The sequence below is a fragment of the Oryctolagus cuniculus genome, chromosome 2 (genome assembly GCF_964237555.1).
Source record: "Oryctolagus cuniculus chromosome 2, mOryCun1.1, whole genome shotgun sequence".
NCBI classification, from domain to species: Eukaryota; Metazoa; Chordata; class Mammalia; order Lagomorpha; family Leporidae; genus Oryctolagus; species Oryctolagus cuniculus.
Window position 1 is genome coordinate 100,155,926 of NC_091433.1, and position 23,860 is coordinate 100,179,785.

The following is a 23,860-nucleotide window of genomic DNA, read 5'->3' on the forward strand; positions in this document are numbered from 1 at the left end:
CCCAAGCTGCATGTCCATTGTATACCATGTCACTACACCCTGTCGAAAGCACCTGTTTAAGGAACCCTTAAAACCAGCCTGGATGCCCCAAACCCATTAACTTTCAGGGAAGACAAATGTGAAATCTTAAAATCACAGAATTTTACATTACACTGATGGCCAGAGGCTCACTGAGGCATTTAATATTAAGTCCAACATTAAAAAGCTAATTAGTTAATGGAAGGCACAGGGCTAGAATCCAGATTCTCCCCCTCATAAAATCAGAATCTCAATCAACACAGATTACATTAACGTGAAACATTTGAGAGGCTGTGATAGGGACACCACCATGTTTTATAGGTCAGAAAAACAAAACCAGGTATTCCAGTAACTACTGCTGAGTAAAGTAGCTTGGGTAACTCCCTCATCAGTAATCCCACTACATCTGTTTTTTTTTTTTTTTTTTAATTTAAAGATTTATTTATTTTATTTGGCAGAGTTACAGAGAGAGGGAGAGGGAGAGAGACAGAGACAGAAACAGAGACCTTCCATCTGCTGGTTCACTCCCCAAATGGCTACATCAGTCAGATGCTGGGCCAGACCGAAGCCAGGAGCCAGGAGCTTCCTCCAGGTCTCCCATGTCAGTGCAGGGAACCAAGCATTTGGGTCATCCTCCACTGCCTCCCAGGCACATTAACAGGGAGCTGGAACAGAAGTGGAGCAGCCAGGATTCGAACCAGCACTCATATGGGATGCTGGTGTTGCAGGCCAGGCAGCAGCGTAACCTGCTATGCCACAGCGATGCCCCCTCCTGACTACATCTTAAAACACAGAGGTATTGTGTAAATGATCCCAAATTCTCTCTAACCATTGTTCAGTTTGGAAGAAAAGCAATACAGCTTCCACAGACTCATAATTAGGTAAGGATCTCACATAAAGAGAAAGTTTTGGAAACAGAGAAAGTGCCTTGTGATGAGCACTCACTGGCCACGCTGCCCTGTGGAATTTGGAAAGTGTCACTTGTAGACGCCTACTTGGAGCACAAGCTCTACCTGCCAGTCAGGTGCCCTGCGGTGGTCTGCGACCTTCCAGTGTTTAATCAACTCAGCACGCTCCTGAGTCTTCACTGCCAGCCCTTTAGGCCGATGGGATGGGACGCAGAGTGTCCATTTCACAGACCATTAGCTGCCTCCCCCCAGTTAGTTCCCAGGGGAAAAGTGGCCCCACCCACCCAGCCTCACCTCCAACTACTGGAGTTCCAGGGGAAGACAACTTTGCACTCTACTGACTTCCCACATATATGGAATCCTATTTTGTAGCTCCAGTAACTCCATGCTGAAACACCACCACCCCATACCAAGCAAAACTCAATTTTATTTAACAGGCTTGAATATAGAATTAGAATGTCATCAGAGAAAAGGAAGAAAGAGAGGTGGCCTCACTGCTTGGCAAACCTGGCCTAAGTCTCATATTAAAATTTTCCCTTTTTTTAAAAAAATATTTATTTTTTTTTTACTTGAAAGTCAGAGTTACACAGAGAGATAAGGAGAGGCAGAGAGAGGTCTTCCATCTGATGATTTTTTTTTCCCCAATTGGCTGCAATGGCCGGAGCTGTGCCGATCCAAGGCCAGGAGCCAAGAGCTTCTTCCAGGTCTTAGGCCATCTTCTATTGCCATCCCAGGCCATAGTAGAGAGCTGGATTGGAAGTGGAGCAGCTGGGACTAGAACCAGCACCCATGTGGGATGCCAGCGCTTCAGGGCAGAGTGTTAACCCGCTGTGCCACAGTGCTGGGCCCCTACATTGTCATTTAAAATTGACTGTGGATTGGGCAAAATATTTGTGAAATTCCCTTTGCACCGGCTTTGTTGTAATACAGATGAACTGTGGCCGTTTTAGAAAGCCCTGAGCCTCTCCCTTGACAGAGAAGCATGGTGAACCCCATCCCTTGCTGGTTAATTCTCAGTGCTATTTAGGGGGTGCAAAATAACAAAAGTTACAGCAAACCACTCTGGAAATCAGAATATGCTACACAGCATTACCATGAATTCTGAACCCTCTCAAAAGATCCACCAAACCCCAGTGGTCTTAATGGAATTCCAAAAATTTAGAAAAGGACATTCTAGGGCCCAGCTCTGTGGCCCAGCGAGATAACCCACCACCAGTGGCGCTGGCATCCCATGTGGGCAGCAGTGCTGAGGGCTGGCTGCTCCACTTCCCACCCAGCTCCGTGCTAATGTGCCTGGGAAAGCAGGGGAGGATGGACCAAGCGCTTGGGTCCCTGCACCACGTGGAAGACCCGGAGGATGCTCCTGGCTCTTGACTTTGGCCTGGCCAGCCCTGGCTGTTGCGGCCATTTGGGGAATGAATCAGCAGATGGACAATCTGTGTGTGTGTGTGCGTGTGTGTGTATGCCTCTCCCTCTCTCTTTGTAACTCTGCCTTTCAAATAAATAAAAACCTAAAAAAAAAAAAAAAAAAACTTCTCTGAAAAAAAGAATGACATTCTAGCACAACCTGGTTCACTGCCACCTGTAACCCAAAGTCACAAGGTAGTGAAGTCACCATGACCGTTTTAGGGGTCTTCTCCAATTACATCTCTGCAGAAACTGTATTTTCTTTACATATTACATTTAAAGCAACATATTACAACAAGCTGGATGCAGACGAAGATGAGACACTGTCCTTTATTAACACAGACATTAACAAGATTTGCAAAAATGTAAAGCAATGCCATTCCTTCTTTTAAGTTTTCTCTCTCTCTCTCTCTTTTAAAAGATTTATTTCTTTATTTCAAAGGCAGAGTTACAGAGAGAGGGAGAGAGAGAAAGAGAGAGATCTTTGATCTACTGGTTCACCCTTGAAATGGCCTTAATGGCTGGGGTGGGGCCAGACTGAAGCCAGGAACTTCTTTCAGGTCTCCCATGTGGGTGCAGGGGCCCAAGCCCTTAGGCCATCCTCCACCGCTTTTTCCAGGCCATCAGCAGGGAGCTGGATGGGAAGCAGAGCAGCCCGGACTCAAACTGGCACCCGTATAGGATGTTAGCATTGCAGGCAGCAGCTTAACCTGCTATCCCATAATACCAGTGTTTTGGAAAACAGTTATTTTGAATAAAAATATCAATATTACCATGAGCTTGTTATTTTTAAATAAATAAATATTTTCCTCAAAATAAACAAAAGTTCTTTGGAAATCTCAGTAATTTTTAAGAGTATAAAGAGATCCCTGGATCAAAATGTTTGAGTATCACTTATGTTTATACCCACTATACTATAGATGGTTTATATGCAAGTTCAAATACTCAGATAGAATTAGGAAATAGGTAGACACGTTATAAGAACAAGCACATAGTGTATTTCCCATACACAGGAAAAAGAAACAAGTGTGTCTTTTTAAGAAGTAGTCTTCAATAACAAGCACCATCCCACCAAACTGCTCAGGTTTGCTGTTGCCACCTGAACTTGACTCTCTGCACGCTACTTTCTATAAGTGTTTCTTTACATTTAACATGACATATGACTGAAGTTACTTTTCAAAAGTTTTGAGTGATCACTGTAGCTGTCATTAGATTATCCATAACTGATAATTTTCCAGAAAAAGACTTCCACTAAAAAGTGTTGATGACATGGAAGGAGAGAGTGTGAGGGTGAGTGTGTGTGAGTGTGTGTGTGAGAAAGAGAGGGAGAGCGAGGGCGCACCTCTGCCACAACCTGATCTCCTTCCACAGACCCATCTCACACAGCAGTCCCACACCATCTAGCTTTCCATTATTCAAGTGCCTCATTTATCACAGGATGGGGAACAAATGTTCTGGTCTTAATATGCAATAACAAATGCATCCAAAAATGACCTGGAGAGTTCACCAAGCCCGTAAAGATACTGGTCATGATCTTACAATTCCCCGGTTGCTCTCAAACAGAGCTCCATGAGTTGTGAAGCTAAATGACATCTGTTAAACGCTGCAGCAGAAGTGATCACAGTAATAGGGAATCGGATCAGTTAAATTCTCCTTAACTCTTACCAGACAAACCGGGGATCGGCAATGATTCCAAGCTTACAACTTTGAATGAGGTCAATAATCTTAAGAAACCCAGTGAGCCTACTTAAAACTTCTGTTAATAAAAAAATATGTATCAACACTCAGTACTTCAATTTTTTACTGCTCAACCTGCTTCTCATCTTCGGGAAGTTTTAGAGTGTAATGCTTTTCTGTTATAAACCCACTGATGATAAAAACTCTAACCGCCCGTCTGGACAGCATCATGAAGCTGCACTGTTATCAGGAACCCACTGAAGACAAAGACTCTCACCATGAAGGCAGCACTCTCCTTCCCATCTGCGTGCCATCCAGTGACAGCAACAAGGCAACCTGACTGCCTCCCTGGCACATGCTGCGTCGTGAGCTGCCCTCAGAGCCCTCAGATCACAAAGGAAAACCCCCAGAGAAAGCCCAGAACACAGAAATGCGCATGGCAGGTCAGAAGGCCTGAGGAGTCAGAGAGCCCGGGACACCAGGTCCAGAGGAAAGACACTCACAATTTCGCATAAAAGTCACAGAACTCCTTGTAGACTTTTATGTCACTGTGCCTGCGCTGCAGTTTGGACACGGCCCTCTCATCTTCACTCCCATTAGCCTGGTGGACGCTGTTCAGGACTGTCTGGGACAGCTCTTCATTCTCTGGGATAGCGCAGGGGCGCACTTGGCCTGGGAAAGCCATTGTGGATGTAGCCGAGAGCTCCCCGCACAGGGACTGGTGCGACAGGACGCGGCAGGGGAAACAATATCCAGGCCTCCCCGCCTCCCTGCCAGCGTCACACCCCCGTTCCCACGCATGTCAGCCCAGCTGCCAGCGTTGCAGCTGACACTCCACAGAAGGGCTCAGCAGCACAGCACTTGGTCGGCACACCAGCCTGCATTTTGTGAGGCCTTCCGGAAGTTCTAGGAGCACAGTGGTGTTCAGAGCAGCCTTGCTGGTGAACTGCAACCATAAAGAATACCACAGGAAGAGAGGACTTAACACCCACAGTGCCCTGGGCAGGCATCTGGCTTCACCCCCACCAACCAGCACCGTGCTCTCAGCTTTGGTGGGCATACGAATCTTTGGCTAGCTTGTCAAACACCCCCGACGAGCCCTTCGAGAGGCTGGCGTTGCCAGACACTGGGAGCCTCCCTGCCTGGGGCACCCTGGATCTCAGGGCATGATGGCCAGCTATGCCATGGCTGCCTTCCCCCAGGACTCCAGGAGCCTGCTGCGAACAGCTGTGTTTGACTTCTATCACCTTCGCCCTTGGCACACAGCAAGAGTTCAACATTCAGTGAATGCATGCAGGCAGAAATAGGGAAGTGCTAGAATTTAATCGTAACTCTTTTTCCAATCTCACCCCAGCTAACCCCATAACTCAGGGCTAGTGTTTCGTGATCTTTGTCACGACTGAAGAAGACATTCCATGCTTTGCCATTCTTGCTGTATTTAGTCCATACTACCAGGTTCTCTTGGATTCTTATCAGTAATGACAGTGACCATGATGAGGTCCCAGGGCCCACAGAACCTCTCTCAGGGCTCAGTCCTTGCAGCACAGGGTGCCATCCAACAATTACAGAGGCCAAGGGCAACTTGATATATGTTGATTTTTTAGCAAGGTTCCTCGCTCATGGCATAGCTCCTGCCGAGGGCAGGCCCTGTAACACGTGGAGGCACAATGAGGGTGGAAGCTCTATGCCCTTCCCCAAGTCTCTTCCACCTAGCTGCTTCTGGCCCTTCAGGGGATACCACAGGAAGGGGAAGCTACTGCTTTTTTCTGGTTGCCTCTATTTGCAGCTGGGAATATGTTAATGAGGGTACGTGGCATACAGTACCCTAAATAGAACTTGTAAACTTTTAAAAAAATTATTTATTTATTTATTTGAAAGGCAGAGTTAGAAAGAGAGGGAGGAAGAGACAGAGAGAGGGATATTCCACCTGCTGGTTCACTCTCCAAATGGCTGCAATAGCCAGGGCTTGGCCAGGCAGAAGCCAGGAGCCAGGAGCCAGGAGCTTCTTCTGGGTCTCCCACGTGAGTGCAGGATCCAAGGACTTAGGCCATCCTCCACTGCCTTCCCAACCACATTAGTGGGGAGCTGGATGTGAAATGGAGCAGCCAGGACTGGAACTAGCGCCCATAGGGGGTAATAGTGTGGCAGGTGGCAGCCTTAGCCACTACACCACAGAGCTGGCCCAAAAACTCCAAAACATTAGGCACCTCAATACGAGCTGGTTTTATGATCAAAGGTATCATATATTATGAAAATATCTTTAAAATATTTAATCAATCAGTTTAAGAGTATTGAAGACATATTTGCACTGTTTCCAAATGCCAGAACTAATTCTTTCCTCTTTTCTTTCTGCCAGACAGAAAAGGGAGCTGAGGTTCTGAAGGAAGAAAAGATGGCCATGAAAGACTTAGAGATCTCCTGTCACACATCCACTTCCCATCAGCCTCTCCTTAGGAACAAAAGCCCCAATCAGTTATTCTCAGCATAAATACTGAAGCAGAAACATTTCTCTGCAACTCACACATGCTAGGAGGGCTGATAGTAAGTCTTTCTCTGCCTTTCAAATAAAGTGAAAATACGTAAATAAGAGTTTTTAAATTAATTGCTAATATTATCCCATTGTTTATTTTTTAAAAAAGATTTAATTAGAGATCTTTCACCCGCTGGTTCACTCCCCAAATGGCCACAATGGCCAAGGCTGGTCCAGGATGAAGCCAGGTGCTGGGAACTCCATCTGGGTCTCCCATGTAGGTGGCAGGGGCCCAAGTACTTGAGCCATCATCTGCTGCTTTCCTAGGAACATTAGCAGGGAGCTGGATTGGAAGTGGAGCAGCTGGGACTCGAACCAGCGCTCTGACATGCGATGCTTACAGAGCAAACAGTGGACCAATCTGCTATATCACAAAACTGGCCCATTTACTTTTTTTTTTTACCCCCGAAAACCTTTTATCTAAGGTATACAAACTCCATTGACTTTTAAAAAAATATTTATTTTAAAGGCAGAGTCACAGAGGAGAGAAGCAGAGAGAGAGATCCCTTCCCTTCCATCCACTGGTCTCTCCAAATGGCTATAACAGCCAGGTTTTTGCCAAGCTGAAGCCAAGAGCCAGGAATTCCACTCTGGTCTTCCATAGGGGTGGCAGGGCCCCAAGCTCTTAGACCATCTGCCACTGTCTTCCCAGGAGAACTAGCAGGAAGCTGGATCACAAGCCAAACAGCTGGGACTTGAACTAGTACTATAATATGGGATGCTGGCATCGCAAGTGGCAGTTTGACCTACTGAGCTACAATGATGGCCCCGTATACTTTATTTATTTATTTTAATTTAAGAAGGTGAGGGAGGGAGGGATGGAGGGAGGGAGAAACACTCTCATCTTCCTATCTGCTGGTTTACTCCCCAAATGCCCACAATGCAAGAACTAGAAACTCAATTCAGGTCTCCCATGTGTGTGGCAGGAGGCAGGGACTCTGATAAGGGACACAGCATCTTAACCAGTGTGTTGAACACTAGGCTGAACTTCTGCCCCTCCCTGTGTACTTTACATCATGCCTGAACATATGAGCCTCGGCTTATGAGCTCCTAATGTCACGGACCCAAAGGGGTACCCAAGAAGTACCTGGCCTGCCATCTTAGTAGACAATATGACATATCTGCTGAGTGGATAAGCAAGTGAACATACCTGGCCTTAGTATCCAAGAGCTATCCAACGAAAGTCAAAATCTGCAATGTAGTAGGCAGTATGAAGCAGTCCAGGCGTGATTTAGAGAACACGGGAGGATGTGAGGAAGTGCATCGGTTATATGGGAATTCTACATCATTTATGTAACGTAAGGGATACAGCACCCGCCGAGTTTGCAGCCTAAGGAGTACACAGTGCAGCTAGATTATTATTATATTATAATTATCTAGATAACAATGTAGGTACACATGGCTTTTGCTACAGGCAGGCATCTGATGATGCGGATTTCCACATCAACTCCTAGTGATAAGTGAACAAGGTTGTTTGTATGTCCCAGTGCCCTAAACGAGGATTAGTAACCATGTGGCCGCTGAAAGATTAGGTGACGCTAATCTCCCAAAACAACTAAGCAGGCAGTCACTTCTGCTGTTTAGTTACCACAGAGCAGAGCTAAAAAAAAAAAAAAAAAAGTCCTGTGTTAATGTTTGCTCATTTTCCAAGAGGAGAGTGTTTATTTGAGGCCAAATAAACACTACTGCTTAAGTTATAAGGCAGACATTCTGTTACATTTTGGCCTTAATAATGTCACTCTAAAAAATGGAAACAATTCTTCTGGACTGTGGTTATAACCTTGAGACAAACAGTTACCAGAACTCCCTGGATGGGAACTGCTGAGGCCACTCCAGTGGCATCAAAACAGTCTTAAAGCAGGGTGGGAAGCTGTTTAATGAAAGCACCAACGAAAGTCAGTTTTGTCTGAATACCAAGCCTATGAGGTGCCTTTTGCTGAAGAACCGGCGTTGCCTGCAGTCCTCACTTCCGTAAGGGTCTTCCCAAGAGGTTCGAACATCTAATTAACCCCCTTCGTCCTGATGGCCACAGCACACGGGGCCCTGGCTGAGGGTGCCTGCAACTGCGTCACGGTATGCTGTCAAGTGTGCTCACACCAGAGCCCCATGTGAAGGTGGAAAAGCATCAGACGCCACCAGTCTGCCAACTCCAAGATTTCAGCCAAACACACAGAGATAAATAACCTCACTGACTCCACACACAGCAGCTATCTCCAAGAGCACAAACAGCTGAAGTACGGACAGAATCATGAGCACAGCCGCCGAAACGAACACGTAGTTTAACAGCTGGTGTTTTTAAATTAAAATTCTCTCAGAAAGAGATGACTGAATTACTTGTATGACTACCAAGTATTTTATCTAAGGGTTTACAAAACCAAACTGGGGGCCGGTGTTGTGCCACAGCTGGTTAAGGTACCATCTGCAGTGCAGGCATCCAACAACAGCTGCAGGTTCAAGTCCCGGCTGCTCCACTTCAGATCCAGCTTCCCGCTAATGCACCTGGGAAAGAAGCAGAAGATGGCCCAAGTGTTTGGGCCCCTGCACCCACAGGAGAGCTAGATGGAGCTCCTGGCTCTGGCCTGGCCCAGCCCTGGCTGTTGCAGTCATTAGGGGAGTGAACTGGCAGATGGATGATCTCTCTCTCTCTCTAATTCTGATGTTCAAATTAAATAAATAAATCTTAAAGACAAAAATAGTCATAAAAAAAGCCAAACTGGATATTTTGACCAATTGCCTTTAAAATGTGGGATTGAAATATAAGAAAAAGGGGAGTGCTTTAGTCCCTTCCACAAACAGATCTGCACAGTGATGGCTAAGGCAGGCACGTGGCATTAACAACCACGGTAAACATCTTCAACCGCAGTCGAAGGCTTCCACGTATACAGGGATTTTCAAATTGTTGAGGTGGCCTGGTTAAAAAGGACTTATGGCAAAACAGACTGCTTTCACTGCGACTCTCGGTCCCACTCAAATGGAAAATTTAATCTGATTTCCCCAGACTACTAAAAACAAAACAACTGTGCCATGCAAGGAAAGACAATGGAACTGGAAAGTTCCTTCCCGCTTCCCCACTTCCAGGACAAACGCACTCTGTTTGCTTTCCACAGACTGTGAGGAAGCAGACAAAGGACGCCCAGAGGAGGAGATGGGTCTGCAATTAATATGCCATTTTGCCTCATCTGTGAAATTGTTTCCTAACTCTGGATTGCACAAGCAAAACGAAATTATTCACTACCAGAGAGGCAAGAGAGTGTGTGAAAGAAATGACACACATTTTCTCAAACTAGCTTCGTGGGGAAAACTGCCTGTTGTTCACGTCTGAGCGAGTGCTCCACACTTCGTGTTACGGAATGCTAAAGATAACTCAAATCACCAAGCAGAAAAAAATGCCTCCTAGCAAAGGTGACACAAACGTATCAAATCATTTCCTATGCACCACCAAGGTCCCATTCCAGGATCCCAAACAATAACAAATACTAGGCCAAAGTTCAGCAACCACATGAAGTATGGCAGGGATAAGTTTTTTTTTTACATCGGACTGTTGACAAGAAATTCCTTTGGAAACAAATCTAAAAGTTCAGGGATTATCTCTGGTGTTGGCAGTAAGATTCATTAGCATCCCAAAAAGGACATTTTAAGGGTGTTTATTATCCACACAATGAAAATTAATGAAATACTATTCAATCTCAGGTTGGAAATTTTTCAGGAAGTAAGCTATCAAGCACACATTTTATCCCAAAATAAAAAAATAAGACACAGTGTTTCTAGTAAAAGGGGATGAGGCAAAAATTCCTCATCTAGGGCTGGCGCTACAGCTCACTTGACTAATCCTCTGCCTGCGGCGCCGGTACACCGGGTTCTAGTCCCGGTCGGGGCACCAGATTCTGTCCCGGTTGCCCCTCTTCCAGTCCAGCTCTCTGCTGTGGTCCGGGAAGACAGTGGAGGATGGCCCAAGTGCTTGGGCCCTGCACCCCATGGGAGACCAGGAGGAAGCACTTGGCTCCTGGCTTCGGATCAGTGCAGCGCTGGCCGTAGCGGCCATTTGGGGGGTGAACCAACGGCAAAGGAAGACCTTTCTCTCTGTCTCTCTCTCTCACTGTCCACTCTGCCTGTCAAAAAAAATAAAAATAAAAATAAAAATAAAAATAAAAATAAATGCCTCGTCTAGTATGTGAGGGAAAGCTGTCCTGGTTTGTTCTCTGAAGCTCATGACAATACAACCGATGGCAGAGTGGCCTCTCAGGAGCCACACAGCCAGGGTGTATACGGGAACACTCTGGACGCTACACAGGCCGGCAGGGCTCTCTCTGCTTGGTCTCAGGACCCATCAGGGTGCCACAGCGTAAGGCGGGTTCTGAAAGCAGCCCGCAGAGTCACAAGTGCCCTGCCCATGCGTGACAGGTGTACGTTACTGCAAACAAAGAGCTCAGGCGTTGTGATGCAGCTGGTAAAGCTGTTGCCTGAGATGCCAGCATCCTGTATGGCTGCCAGTTCGAGTCTTGGCTGCTCCACTTCTGGTTCAGCTCCCTGCTAATGAAAAGCAGTGGAGGGTGCCTCAAGTACTTGGGCCCCTGCCACCCATGTGGGAGACCTGGATGAAGCTCTTGGGTTCGGCTTGGCCCAGCCCTGGCCGTTGTGGCCACCTGGGGAATCAACTATCAGATGGAAGATCTCTCTCTCACTCTCTGTAACTCTTTCAAAATAAATAAATAAATACATCTTTTTAATTTAAAACAAAGGAGCTCAGTTACTCAATCTCAGCCAGTCTGACAAGTACCAACAACAGCCTGCTGAGTGGTCTCTGTGGGGTCTTTAAATAGTTTATGAAAAAAGCACATGATGAAAAAACCATGCATGAATTCCAAATATTTTCACACCCAAAGAAACTTATCTTTTAAAAATTCTTGGAACCCCACGGCCACTCAAAAAAGCAGAGTATTTGGTTAATCTTTAAAAGCTCTGGATTTTTTTTTTCTTGTAGGTTAGGCAACTTTTCTCTGACTTCTTAAAAACACTTGCACTGGAAACCGTCTCTGAAGCAGCTCTTTCGCTGCTCAAATCATTTCTCCCTTCAGTGTGTACTGTGACCTGCTAACATACATTTTCACTGCTAACATCCTTTTAAGAAGGTAATGACCGAAACAGACACACATGAGGAAGGCTGGAGTCAGGAACAGAACAGCAGTGTTCTGGGCTGAGTGCTGCCTGGGGAGGGCGTCCACACGACCAGGGCAGCCCTGCCAGGGCTCCCACGGCTCCTTATAAGGCTCTGCTGGCCACTGGCACCACAGTTTCTGGCTCTAAATTACACTCTTATTTTAGTTCTGACTCAGGCTGGGCTATCTCACCAACACTGACCTTCAGCGAGTCACACTGGCAGAGGAAGTCAGTGGGAGTTTTTATTTTATGACTAAGCTCAATGTGAGGTCTGCTTTGCTCAATGATAAGGTTAAAAAAAAAAACACAAGAATTTCAACTTGGAAGGACAAAGAAAACCCTTTTGAATTCAAACTTGCATGCCTTTTTTTTTTTAAATCATTATTATTTCTGAAATATAGAGATAGGCAGAGAGAGACAGAATCTCTCATCTACTGGTTCACTCCCCAGATGCCCACAACAGTGGGAGTTGGGCCAGGAGAAAGCCAGGAGCTGGGGACTCAACCTGGGCCTCTGAGTGGGTGTCAGGAACCAAGCCGCTGCCCCCAGGTGCAGCAGTAACCGGAAGCTGGAATGGTAGCAGGGCCAAGGCTCCAAACCAGGGGACACTGGGACACGGACTGCCAACGTCCCACGCAGCAGCTTAACTGTTAGGCCAACATCCCCCTGGGCAAGGAACTGAAAAAGAAAAAAATTTTTTTGCCAAACTGAAAATGGTTTCCTCTGTTTCCTTAAGGTTTGATGAAGTGTACACAGAATGCAAGAAATTAAGTACGAGCCGGCGCCGTGGCTCAATAGGCTAATCCTCCACCTTGCGGCGCCGGCACACCGGGTTCTAGTCCCGGTTGGGGCGCCGGATTCTGTCCCGGTTGCCCCTCTTCCAGGCCAGCTCTCTGCTATGGCCAGGGAGTGCAGTGGAGGATGGCCCAGGTGCTTGGGCCCTGCACCCCATGGGAGACCAGGAAAAGCACCTGGCTCCTGGCTCCTGCCATCGGATCAGCGCGGTGCGCCGGCTGCAGCGGCGGCCATTGGAGGGTGATCCAACGGCAAAGGAAGACCTTTCTCTCTGTCTCTCTCTCTCACTGTCCACTCTGCCTGTCAAAAAAAAAAAAAAAAAAAGAAAGAAATTAAGTACGAGGTAGATCTCGCCCAAGTGCGAAGAGAGGCGGGAAGGGCAGGGCGGGGAGGCTCCCACTCCGCCCACCGCGGCCCCGAGGGCGCTGAACGCCCTGGCTGTCCTCCAGCAGAACTCTGTACCTCCCCTCCTCCTGCCGGGAGCTCAGCATCCTACCACGAACGAGGTTCGGCCTCGGAGGCAGGCCAAAGGGCTGAGGAGGAGGCCCTGCTCAGTCCCCGAGCAGGGACAGGTGCGTCCCAGCTGCGCCGCCGTCTCACGCGCCGGTGGCGGCGGCGGCCAGCAGAGGGCGCTGCACGGACGCTGTGGGAGGAAGCGGCTGCTTAGGGCGAGGGCTGCCCACCAGCTCGCGCCCGCGGCACCCACAGCGTGTCGTTATCGTTATCGTTATCGGCTGCTGGGGCAGGGCAGTCGGCACGCCCACCGCCTTGGCAGTTCTGTATGGAGGTGCCTCGGGTCTCTGGCATCCTGGAGGGAAGATTTCCAGCAAGCTGGGCCTGGGACCTCTCTGCCATTGGGGGGGTGGGGGTGGGAAGGAGGGGCAGGAAGGGTGGGCTCCAAGTCAGCCCTTGGGCTAATGGCTGCTCCTGGCAGCGGCTACTCCTGTAACTCTTGTTTTTCTTTCTTTTTTTTTTTTTTAAGAAAATTATTCATGTATTTGAAAGCGTGACAAGAGAGATCAAGATCTTCCAGCTGTGGCGGCTCAATGTGTTGTAGCACAATACCTACCCCTGCTTTTTCTTTCCTAATAATCGAAGCTCCAACTACGCCAGCGCCCAGTAGAGTTAATTCTTTCAATCTTTACATTAAATCGTCACTGTTTAAATTACTGTGTGCATTTTCCTTCCTGATTGGATTCAGACCAACCGAGGCGGCCAGGCCTCAGCGGCTGAGTTGTTAGTTTGTGGGCCCTCGTCCACCAGGAGGCACACGTGTCTCTTAGCAACTTCAAACACCTGTATTTGCCTTTGAACCTAGAGAGGGATGGGGAATTACTGCAGGGTCAGAGTGAAGGAGCCTGAGACCTCAGCAAGCTCCCAGAGCCCACGAGGCAGTGGCCAGCCTCGGACGCCTGGGTCGAGCGCCCCACCCCGCACACCTGGCTGCGGCACCATTGTTGCGCCCCGCTCCTGCCGCGTTACTACTGGAGTACAAGCACAAGGAAGCAGCAGCTTTCGCCCTCGGGGTATCGGGTGAACCAGACCTCGGGCACTGCAGGTGTGCCTAGCCTCCCCCCAGGGCTGTGGTCAGACAAGGGCCAAGGTCAGAAAGCACAGCTTGGGGCAGGGTGGGGGGTGGCTAAAGGCTCTGGCAGGGCTGGTGGGCTGGCTTCACGCACACACCAAGGGGGCAGCGTCCTACAGCGAGCGGCTTCTGTGTTTTCTGAGGGAATCTGGCAAAACCAACACGGTTAAGCCTGAACCCTTTCTATTACAAAACTCTTCCCTTTCCTGCTCATCTCCCTCTCCCAATCCCCACAGACAGAAAAACTAAACTGAACGGTGGGCTGCGTGCAAGGTGGAGCTGCTACCGCAGAGAGCAGAAAGCGGCCCCTTCCCTTTACAGACAGCCTGGGAGAAGGAGAGGCCACCCCGTACAGAGCAGCGACTAGGCTGACGGCACCAGAGCCCTGCTCCGCTCACAAACCACCTCCAGTCCTGCAGGGGTCCCTGAGCACCAATTCCCACCCCCACTACAGACACAGGAAGTACTGTTTCTAAACAACAGTGTGCAGGCAAGAAGCAGGAGGAAGCTGGGAGCCAGACCACCACCAGGGATCTCAGGGAGATGGCAGACGCTGTGTGCATGTGTGCGCACACGCGTGTGTGTGTGCATGCGTGTGTGTGTGCGTGTGTGCTTGTGTGTGTACCTCAACATTTAATTACCCAATGATGTAAATGAAACAAATCTTCCTGGCCATAGGGCAGAAAACTCCTTGTTCTAATCCTTTTACAAACACAACTGTCGCCAGAGACTTTAGCGCAGTACAGCAAACGTGATCTCCAACAACTCTGGGCCCAGCCAGTCCTTTGAAGGACACCTTAAACCACACATCAGTAAAAGCTAACACATAACAATATCCTTCATGGTTGTTGATAAATAATAAAGCAAAAATGTAACTAAACCTAATTTCGTATGAGGCCAAATTACTACTCTGGGCAAATATAGAGAAAACAAAATAACAATTTTCAAAAAGCTTAGGCTCTATTAAGAAAGCGAGTCAAATGACAGGAATACTGAGAATGGTTCACATAGCCCAGGAAGGCCATACAGAGTAAATGTAAGGAAAAGAGGCATAAAGCCCTCTAGAATGATAGCATCTGCATCGATAATATCAAGCCAAGCACTTAATCTTATTGACAAATTCCAGTTGGTTTACTCTCCCATGGATGACAACATTCTTATCCACTAGAAACCAATGACCACATGACAATTTCAAGTGACGGTTCTATTTTTAGGCAAACCAATCAGATATGAAGGAAATATATCTATGTTTAAAGGGTGAATGAAGAAAGTACCACGAAATCAATTACTAAAAGTGAGAAGAGAGGCCGGCGCTGTGGCACAGGGTTAAAGCCCTGGTCTGAAGTGCTGGCATCCCATATGGGTGCTGGTTCTAGTCCCGGCTGCTCCTCTTCCGATACAGCTCCCTGCTATGGCCTGGGAAAGCAGTAGAGCATGTCCCAAGTCCTTGGGTCCCTGCACCCACGTGGGAGACCCGGAAGAAGCTCCTGGCTCCTGGCTTCAGCCCAGCTCCAGCTATTGCGGTCATCTGGGGAGTGAACCGGCAGGTGAAGACCTCTCTCTCTGTTTCTATCTCTCGCTAACTCTTTCAAATAAATAAAATAAATCTAAAAAAAAAAAAAAAGTGAGGAGAAAGAATAGCAAGCAAAAAGGCAAACCCATGATTTTACATTGCTGTCCTGATCCAACATGACAGTCCTAGGAGATGCTCGGTGCTTCCTGGAGCAGATGGGGAGGGGGCGGGGAACTTAGCCAGAGCACTTTATTAACCTGAGCAGTAATATAAAAACAATATTGCAATGGCTCACGGGGCAGCGTCAGTGCTTTCTCATCTAGAATCGATGTGTATTCTTGCTGTGCACGTATAGATTGGCTCTAAGTAAACTGCTTATATAAACAGACTTTAAAAGATCAATTTACCTTCCTCTTTCATATTTCCATCTAAATTTAGGCAACCTGAGTCAGGATTGTAGTGCCCGGGGCCACCATCCCAGGGGATCACACACAGCGCTACAGAAGCCACGGTCGAGCCATTCTTCACAATGGTTCTCAAGTCCTGTCTGCGTTCCCTCTTACACTTTCAAAGCCGAGGAGGCAGAGAAAGAAGACAGAAGGCTTCTCTCCGGCTCATTTCCCATTCCCTCGTTCCCTATGGTCTGGCACTGCCTGATAAAAGAACAAACTGTTCAGAACCACGGAACTCGGAGCACTTGAGACCATGGGCTTTCCCTCACTTTTCATCACCTTTCTGAGAAGAGTCAATTACTAAGTGGTGAACCAAGACACGGGGCTGGTGTTTGACCACCCCAGACTCCTCACAGCTATCTTCCATGTCCCACATTCTCTGAGCCAAGTTCACCTTTTCTAAAGAAACTGTCTTTTTTTTTTTTTTAAGATTTATTTATTTGAAAGGCAGAGTTACAAGAGAGAGGGAGAGTTAGAGATAAAGAGAGAGAGATATCTTCCATCTGCTAGTTCACTTCCCAAATGGCTGCAATGGCAGGGGCTGGGGCCAGGCCAAAGCTAGGAGCCTGGAGCTCCATCTGGGTCTCCCACGTAGGTGCAGGGGTCCAAGTACTTGGGCCATTTTCTGTTGCTTTCCCAGGTGCATTAGCAGGGCGCAAGACTGGAAGTAGAACAGCCAGATTTTGAACTGGTGCTCATACCCTGTGCTGACATGACAGACAGCAGCTTAACCCACTGCAGCACCACAACATGGGTCTTAGAAAGCAAACAAATCCATTGTCTTACAAAGCAAACAAATCCATTTCTGCTCTAGTAAGAGCAGTAAGATAATGCTTAATTTAAAAAAAAATTTTTTTTTTTTTTGACAGGCAGATTTGACACTGAGAGAGAGAGACAGAGAGAAAGGTCTTCCTTTTCCGTTGGTTCACCCCCCAAATGGCCGCTACGGCCGGCGTGCTGCGGCCGGCGCACCGCGCTGAGCTGATCTGAAGCCAGGAGCCAGGTGCTTCCTCCTGGTCTCCCATGTGGGTGTTCAATTTTTTAAAAATTTTATTTATTTATTTGAGAGATAGAGTTACAAAGAGAGGGAGAGGTTGCTGGCGCTGTGGTGCAGTGGGTTAATGCCCTGGCCTGAAGCACCAGCATCCCATATGGGTGCCAGTTCAAGTCCCGGCTGCTCCACTTCCCATCCAGCTCTCTGCTATGGTCTGGGAAAGCAGTAGAAGATGGCCCACATGCTGGGGCCCCTGCACCCACGTGGAAGGCCCAGAAGAAGCTCCTGGCTCCTGGCTTCGGATCGGCGCAGCTCAGGTTGTTGCAGCAACCTGGGGAGTGAACCAGTGGACAGAAGACCTCTCTCCCTCTGCCTCTCCTCTCTCTCTGTAACTCTGACTTTCAAATAAATAAATAAATACAGAGAGGTTGAGAGAGGCCAAAGCTCCCACAGTTCCCCTTCAATATGCTCCATGAGCTCGTGCAAGGCCGAAGGAGATGAAATGTCGAACCAGTATAGTAATCAACTACTCCTTTCCTGGAATTCTCAAGTCGGGAATTGCTATTAAACTCAGATTTGTACGTTTTTGGTCTGTTTCTGTGACAGAAGCTCTAAAAAGGGTGATTGGTTTTCAGAAATGTGGATATAATTTAGCTGTTTCTATTATGAGTGAACGTTAACTCACTGGTAGTTGACTCCGTCTCCTATCTTAAAACCCACTAACCAGCCTCTCCCCCTCCTCCCCCCCTCCCTCCCCCTAGAGTTAGCACTTCAGTATCAAATATTGAACTAAAGCTTCAAGAGGATGTTTTTACATGCTCTCATCACAAAGAAATGACAACAGTAGGAGGTAAACAAGATGCTACATACCTGGAAATGATTGTATGCAAGGTGTATCGCATAAGACATACATATCTGCCTCATAAATATGTGCAATTATGCATCACCTAAAAACATCCACCAGTCTTCATTTCCTCTTGTTCCTTACATATATCTCAGAAGACAATCCCAGGTGCATTTGCAGAGAATTCAAACTTTTGCAAACAATTGCACTGTTCTTTTTTCCACTCAAACATAGCTGAAACATTAAAAACTAGAACCCCACAGGTAAGCTATGATTCATTTCTAGTTCCATGCATACTAATATTTGTTTCCTATACTGTGGCTATTTTTTGCTCCCATTGCCTCTAAGCAATCAGAACACTAACAATAAAATACACCATTTCATCTCAATACTATTCGACAATGCCTTCTTTTAAACAGTTTTTTTTTTTTTAAGATACTTATTTGAAAGGCAGAGAGAGGGAGAAACACACACACACACACATCTTTCATCTGCTGGTTCACTCCCCAGATGGCAGCAACAGCCAAGGCTGAGCCTGTCCAAAGCCAGGAGCTTCCTTCAGGTCTCCTACATGGGTGCAGGGGTCCAAGCCCTTGGTCCGTCCTCTGCTACCTTCCCAGGCACTTTAGCAGGAAGCTGGATTGGAAGCAGAGCAGCCAGAACTTGAACCGGTACCCACATGGGATGCTGGCGTCACAGGGGTAGCTTCACCCGCTAGGCCACAATGCTGTCCCTTGAATAGTTGTACAGCAACTGCCAATACAGAGCTGTACGGAGATGAGAGCAGTGAGTTCCTGCTGAGTGCATAGTTGGTTATGGTGGTCACCAACTCTATCAATGTTGCTTTAAGCACATACTGCAAGGTGTCTGGCATGTAACAAATCTTCCCAGGCAGACAAATCAATTAATTCACAAGCTTTTATTAGGATTCCGCTCCCGGGCGAGGTTCCCTGGTCCCAACAGAGCAGGGGCTAGGGAAGTCGCGCGTCAGAGTTTGGGAGAGCTCCTTTTATAGATTCAGGGCATGGGGGTTAAAGGTTGAGGCGGGTCTGATCCTCACTGGCTGACCTTTAGGCACCCGCAGGGACCTTGACAAGGACTTTCTTCCCTGGAAGTACAGGTAGGGACCCCCCATTCCCGGAAGAGTAGGCCTTCCCTCCTTGCGGATCCCAAAGCTACCACATGTGACCAAAGAAGCATTCTCTCCCCCTCCCCCAGCAACCTTTTATTTAAGGAGCATTCTACTTTTTAATACTAACTTTATCATATTAATTATATTTATTTTTAAAAATATATGCACTGAAATTTCTTCCTTTATTTTAAAATATATGAAAGCATTTTCTACCGCAACAGACAACAAGAACTTCTCCTTTGTGTGGGGAGCAACTCGGACTAGACTAAGTTACTGGAATTAAGACTTATTCTAAGGCCGGCGCCGCGGCTCACTAGGCTAATCCTCCGCCTAGCGGCGCCGGCACACCTGGTTCTAGTCCCGGTCGGGGCACCGGATTCTGTCCCGGTTGCCCCTCTTCCAGGCCAGCCCTCTGCTGTGGCCAGGGAGTGCAGTGGAGGATGGCCCAGGTGCTTGGGCCCTGCACCCCATGGGAGACCAGGAAAAGCACCTGGCTCCTGGCTCCTGCCATCGGATCAGCGCGGTGCACCGGCCGCAGCGCGCCGGCCGCGGCGGCCATTGGAGGGTGAACCAACGGCAAAAGGAAGACCTTTCTCTCTGTCTCTCTCTCTCACTGTCCACTCTGCCTGTCAAAAAAAAAAAAAAAAAAAAAAAAAGACTTATTCTATGCATCTGCTCTCCCACAATATGGCGCTGGGAGAGAAGAAAACAGCTTCGACACAGCTGCCTCCAGTTCAGCCAATAAACTGTAGAGAGCAGCGTACTCGGCGTGTGGGTAGCAGAGTTGGGATTGGTGGAAGAGGACTATAAAGGAGGAGAGAGACAACATGCACCAGGAACATCTATCTGAAGGAACACCTGTGCAGCCCCCGAGAGAGCCGGCCGGCGGTGTGCCGCTCCCCCGCGGAAGTGGGGAAAGTGGCAGGGGGAACCGTCCTTCCACGGAGGTGGAAGGGACGGTAGCCAACCCGGGAAGAACCAGCAGCAAACCCGGGGAGGGCCGAGCAGACAAAAGAACAGCGCAGGGTCCTGTGTCGTTCCTCCACGAAGAGGGCGAGCGACACCTTTGGGGGAAGACTTGGAGGGAGATATAAGATTTTTTCTGAAATCTTCACTGCTACATATTCTGCTATCTTTTGATGGCTTTAAACTTTGGAAAGAAAAATTCAAATACTCAGTTCTTGATTCCACTGCCTAGTCAGTGAGATCCAATAAACTGCTTTCACAGCTCATTTGCTTCATCACAAACACTAACTGGACACTAGTGTAAAGCATGCCTGTCACGAGGAGTCAGAAACGCTGGCCGGCCTGGATTGGACTGTCGTGTTCACGTGGACAGAGTGCGAGGCCAGCTCTACTGAGGAGCTTCAAGAAAACGCTGACTGAAGGGAGATGGGGGGGACTGAAAAGCAGCCACCAGGAGGAAGACGAGCACAGGCGGTGCTGGGAGATTTCCAGACGGAAGTATGACTTCCATCAGATTTCAAGGAGAAGAGGCCCTGTAACTAGAGTACCAGAGGCCCTGGGGCTGGGAGGGGCCACTCTCTCCCTGCCTGGAGGAGTACGAGCTGGCCAGGCCTTTCCAGGAAAATCACCCTCTGCCTAATTTAGCTAGATTGCTGCTGCAGCTCCCCACTGAGAACCAAGACTGGGCCAACAATGCGGGGTGGGGACAGAAGATGGACCACAAGGGGTCAAGAATGCAGGGTTTGGTGGCAGGGACCAAAGTCACCTTGGTTCTGAGACCTTTGGTCACAGGGGAGAAGCAGGATGGGATCAAAGACCCTGAGGAGGGGGAGCCCCTGAGACTCAGGACAGTGTCTGACCTTGTAGTCAGAAAAGGGGTAAACCCAGACGGGGAAGCCAGTGGGAGAAAATGAAGGCACTGCGATAAACGGGAGGGACTCGGCTATCCTCATATCTGTGTAAGTCTAACATCGGCCCAGGATTCAAAAGCTCATCTAGGCTTGAAAAGCTCATCTAGGCCGGCGCCGCGCCTCAATAGGCTAATTCTCCACCTAGCGGCACCAGCACACCTGGTTCTAGTCCCGGTCGGGGCACCGGATTCTGTCCCGGTTGCCCCTCTTCCAGGCCAGCTCTCTGCTGTAGCCCGGGAGTGCAGTGGAGGATGGCCCACGTGCTTGGGCCCTGCACCCCATGGGAGACCAGGAGAAGCACCTGGCTCCTGCCATCGGATCAGCGCAGTGCACCAGCCGCAGCGCGCCAGCCGCGGCGGCCATTGGAGGGTGAACCAACGGCAAAAGGAAGACCTTTCTCTCTGTCTCTCTCTCTCACTGTCCACTCTGCCTGTCAAAAAATTAAAAAAAAAAAAAAAGCGAAAAAAAAAAAAAGCCTGATGAATAGGAACATTTTCAAATAGCTATAGTGACGAATACGACGAGAAAAATTATGAGCTACAGTGACAAGAATGATGAGAAATGCTCAGCCTTAAATTCAGCCAGGAAAAAGCTGAACTGTAGAAGAGACATATGCACTACATAATTTTGTAGCCCTGACTGAAAGCTTAATAGCATTTCATGAGAAGACCTAGAACCCCAAGGCACCCAGGGGAACTGTACCTGGATTCCTAATCCACAGAAAGTAGAAGATGGTACATATTTGTTGTTTCAGGTCTACAGTCAGCAAAAGCAGTACCCGGAGGCCAAATGTGGCTCTCAGCCTGTTTCTGCGGAACCTTTTGTTAGGACACCCACTCATTTACACGTGTTCTACAGCTGCATTCGCACGGCAGCATGGGGCTGGGGTGGTGACAGGTGTGCGGCCCCCAAACCCTAAAATATGTACTGCCTGCCCTTTACCAAAAAAGACATTGATGGTCACTAGGTTTAGGTGTGATTTGCTAGTCAGCAATGACAAATGGTACACGCTGCGCCTGTATTATCCTGGCTGCCCCTCTAGCAGTCTATCACCCATGTGCCCGCTTTCCCACAAGCTGCTACATGTCAGTACATGACGAATATGTTAATCAGTGGTATAGCTCCAAATCCCCCACACACAGCAGGGCCTTAGTAAATGTAGACTGAACGAAAAATGCCTAGTCAAACATATTTCACACATTAATCCAGAAAACTCACGCTAACAACACATCCTCTTAACCTACGACATTAAAGAGCGCGAAGAGTACAGGCCAAATAACTGCTATTTCCAGTTGAATCTATTTTAAAGATATTTTGGCTGCACACAAAGAATGACTACAGACCCATCCACAGAAATTTTTAATCTTTTAAACTGGCTATACTCTCATAAAATTTCATTGTTTAAAATACCTGTAACATCCGGGGTGGGTGCCATGGCATGGCCCATTAAGCTGCTACTTGCAATTGCTGCATTCCATATAGGAGTACCTGGTTCAAGTTCTACTCCAGCTTCCTGCTAATGTGCTGGGAGGGAGCAGATGATGGCCCAAAGACTTGGGGTTCTTTCCACCCCAGAGGGAGACAAGGATGCAGCTGCTGGCTGCTGGTTTTGGAACTGTTGCGGGCACTTGGAGAGTGAAGCAGCAGATCAAAGTTTCTCTCTCTCCCTCTCTTTGTCACTCTGCCTTTCAAATATCTAAATCTCTTAATAATAGATATAAAATGAAATACTTATGACTTCAATTTATCTGATATCTTAATGATCATCATTATTGTTTTTACTTTAAAACAAGAATGTATTTTCTAGCATCTAGAAATGTTGAAATTTTCCAAAATACTGCAGCATTTGAATTTTGTCCTCCCAAACTGTACACATTCAAATTAAAAGCCAACACTGGCAGCAGCAAGTGTTGAATATAAACGAACACCCTACACAAAGGTAGCTTCCCCCTTGGTCTGCTTCCCCTTACGTCTGTCTGCTGGGGGCAGTAGGATAATGTCTTTGGCAAGAAAAAATCCTGGATATTCTTGTAATGTTTAAAATTAAGTTATAAACCCGCTGCGAACATAAATGTAGTATTTTTAGCCATTTCAACCTAGATATTTTCTCTGGCAAATGTCTATGAAGAAGAGGCAGAACATTTTCCCTTCTGTTTCAATCTTATTATAGAAAAGCGCAGGAGGTTAAAACTTACTTTTAAGTTCAATGGTAGATTTTAAACTTCTACGATATGACCAGGTGTATTCAGAACTTCATGTAACAAACCACTCTGAGACCTAAGTAGGCAGTATGGCTTCTTGGAGAACAGCTCCCGCTTCGCACATACAACACAGCTGAGCGCAGCCCTGTCCAAACCTCACGTGTCCCAGTTACTAGCCGCGTGCCCCTCAGAGTCCTTACCCCTCATGTGAAAAGAGAAACTGCACCACAGCCCAGAGGATCATTATCAACAAAGTATTTACCACACTGCCAGGTGAGTAATAAATAGTATGAAAGGCCACCTGTTTACAGAAATAATCAGTGAATTTATACACAGATGGAACACACTTAAGAATCTGTTGGGGCCAGCGCCATGGCTCAGGTTAATCCTCCACTTGTGGTGCCGGCATCCCATATGGGCGCCGGTTGTAGTCCCAGCTGCTCCTCTTCCAGTCCAGCTCTCTGCTGTGGCCTGGGAAAGCAGTAGAGGATGGCCCAGGTCCTTGGGCTCCTGCTCCCAGATGGGAGACCTGGAAGAAGCACCTGGCTCCTGGCTTCAGATAGGCGCAGTTCCGGCTGCTGCGGCCATTTGGAGAGTGAGCCAATGGAAGGAAGACCTTTCTCTCTGTCTCTCCCTCTCACTGTCTATAACTCTACCTCTCAAATAAATAAATAAAAATCTTAAAAAAAATAATCTGTTGACTGGGGGCTTGGGAGCGATGTTCCAGATAGAACACAAAGGGCGTGGGAGTTTGGCACAGTGCTTAAAAC

At 47.8% G+C, this 23,860-nt stretch overlaps 1 protein-coding gene and 1 long non-coding RNA gene across 24 annotated transcripts in view; one reads left to right on the plus strand and one right to left on the minus strand.

Annotated features, from left to right (window-relative positions):
- Positions 1-23,860, minus strand: part of LIMS1 (LIM zinc finger domain containing 1) — a 153,500-nt gene that overhangs the window by 23,999 nt on the left and 105,641 nt on the right. For 5 of the 23 annotated variants that reach the window (XM_002710015.5, XM_070068679.1, XM_017339217.3 and 2 more), the window contains exon 1: positions 4,514-5,998. The exons of 16 other annotated variants lie outside the window; for them this stretch is intronic. In XM_002710015.5, coding sequence (XP_002710061.2) covers positions 4,514-4,695 — 182 coding nt within the window. In that variant the 5' untranslated portion in view covers positions 4,696-5,998. Of the gene's footprint in view, positions 1-4,513; positions 5,999-12,954; positions 13,127-23,860 lie in introns of those variants that run through there. 2 more of the 23 variants (XM_008252942.4, XM_051834654.2) reach the window with 2 other exon arrangements.
- Positions 13,141-13,658, plus strand: LOC127487831 (uncharacterized). The gene is made up of 2 exons (XR_007915080.2): positions 13,141-13,279; positions 13,475-13,658. It is a non-coding gene; the product is annotated as an uncharacterized lncRNA (long non-coding RNA).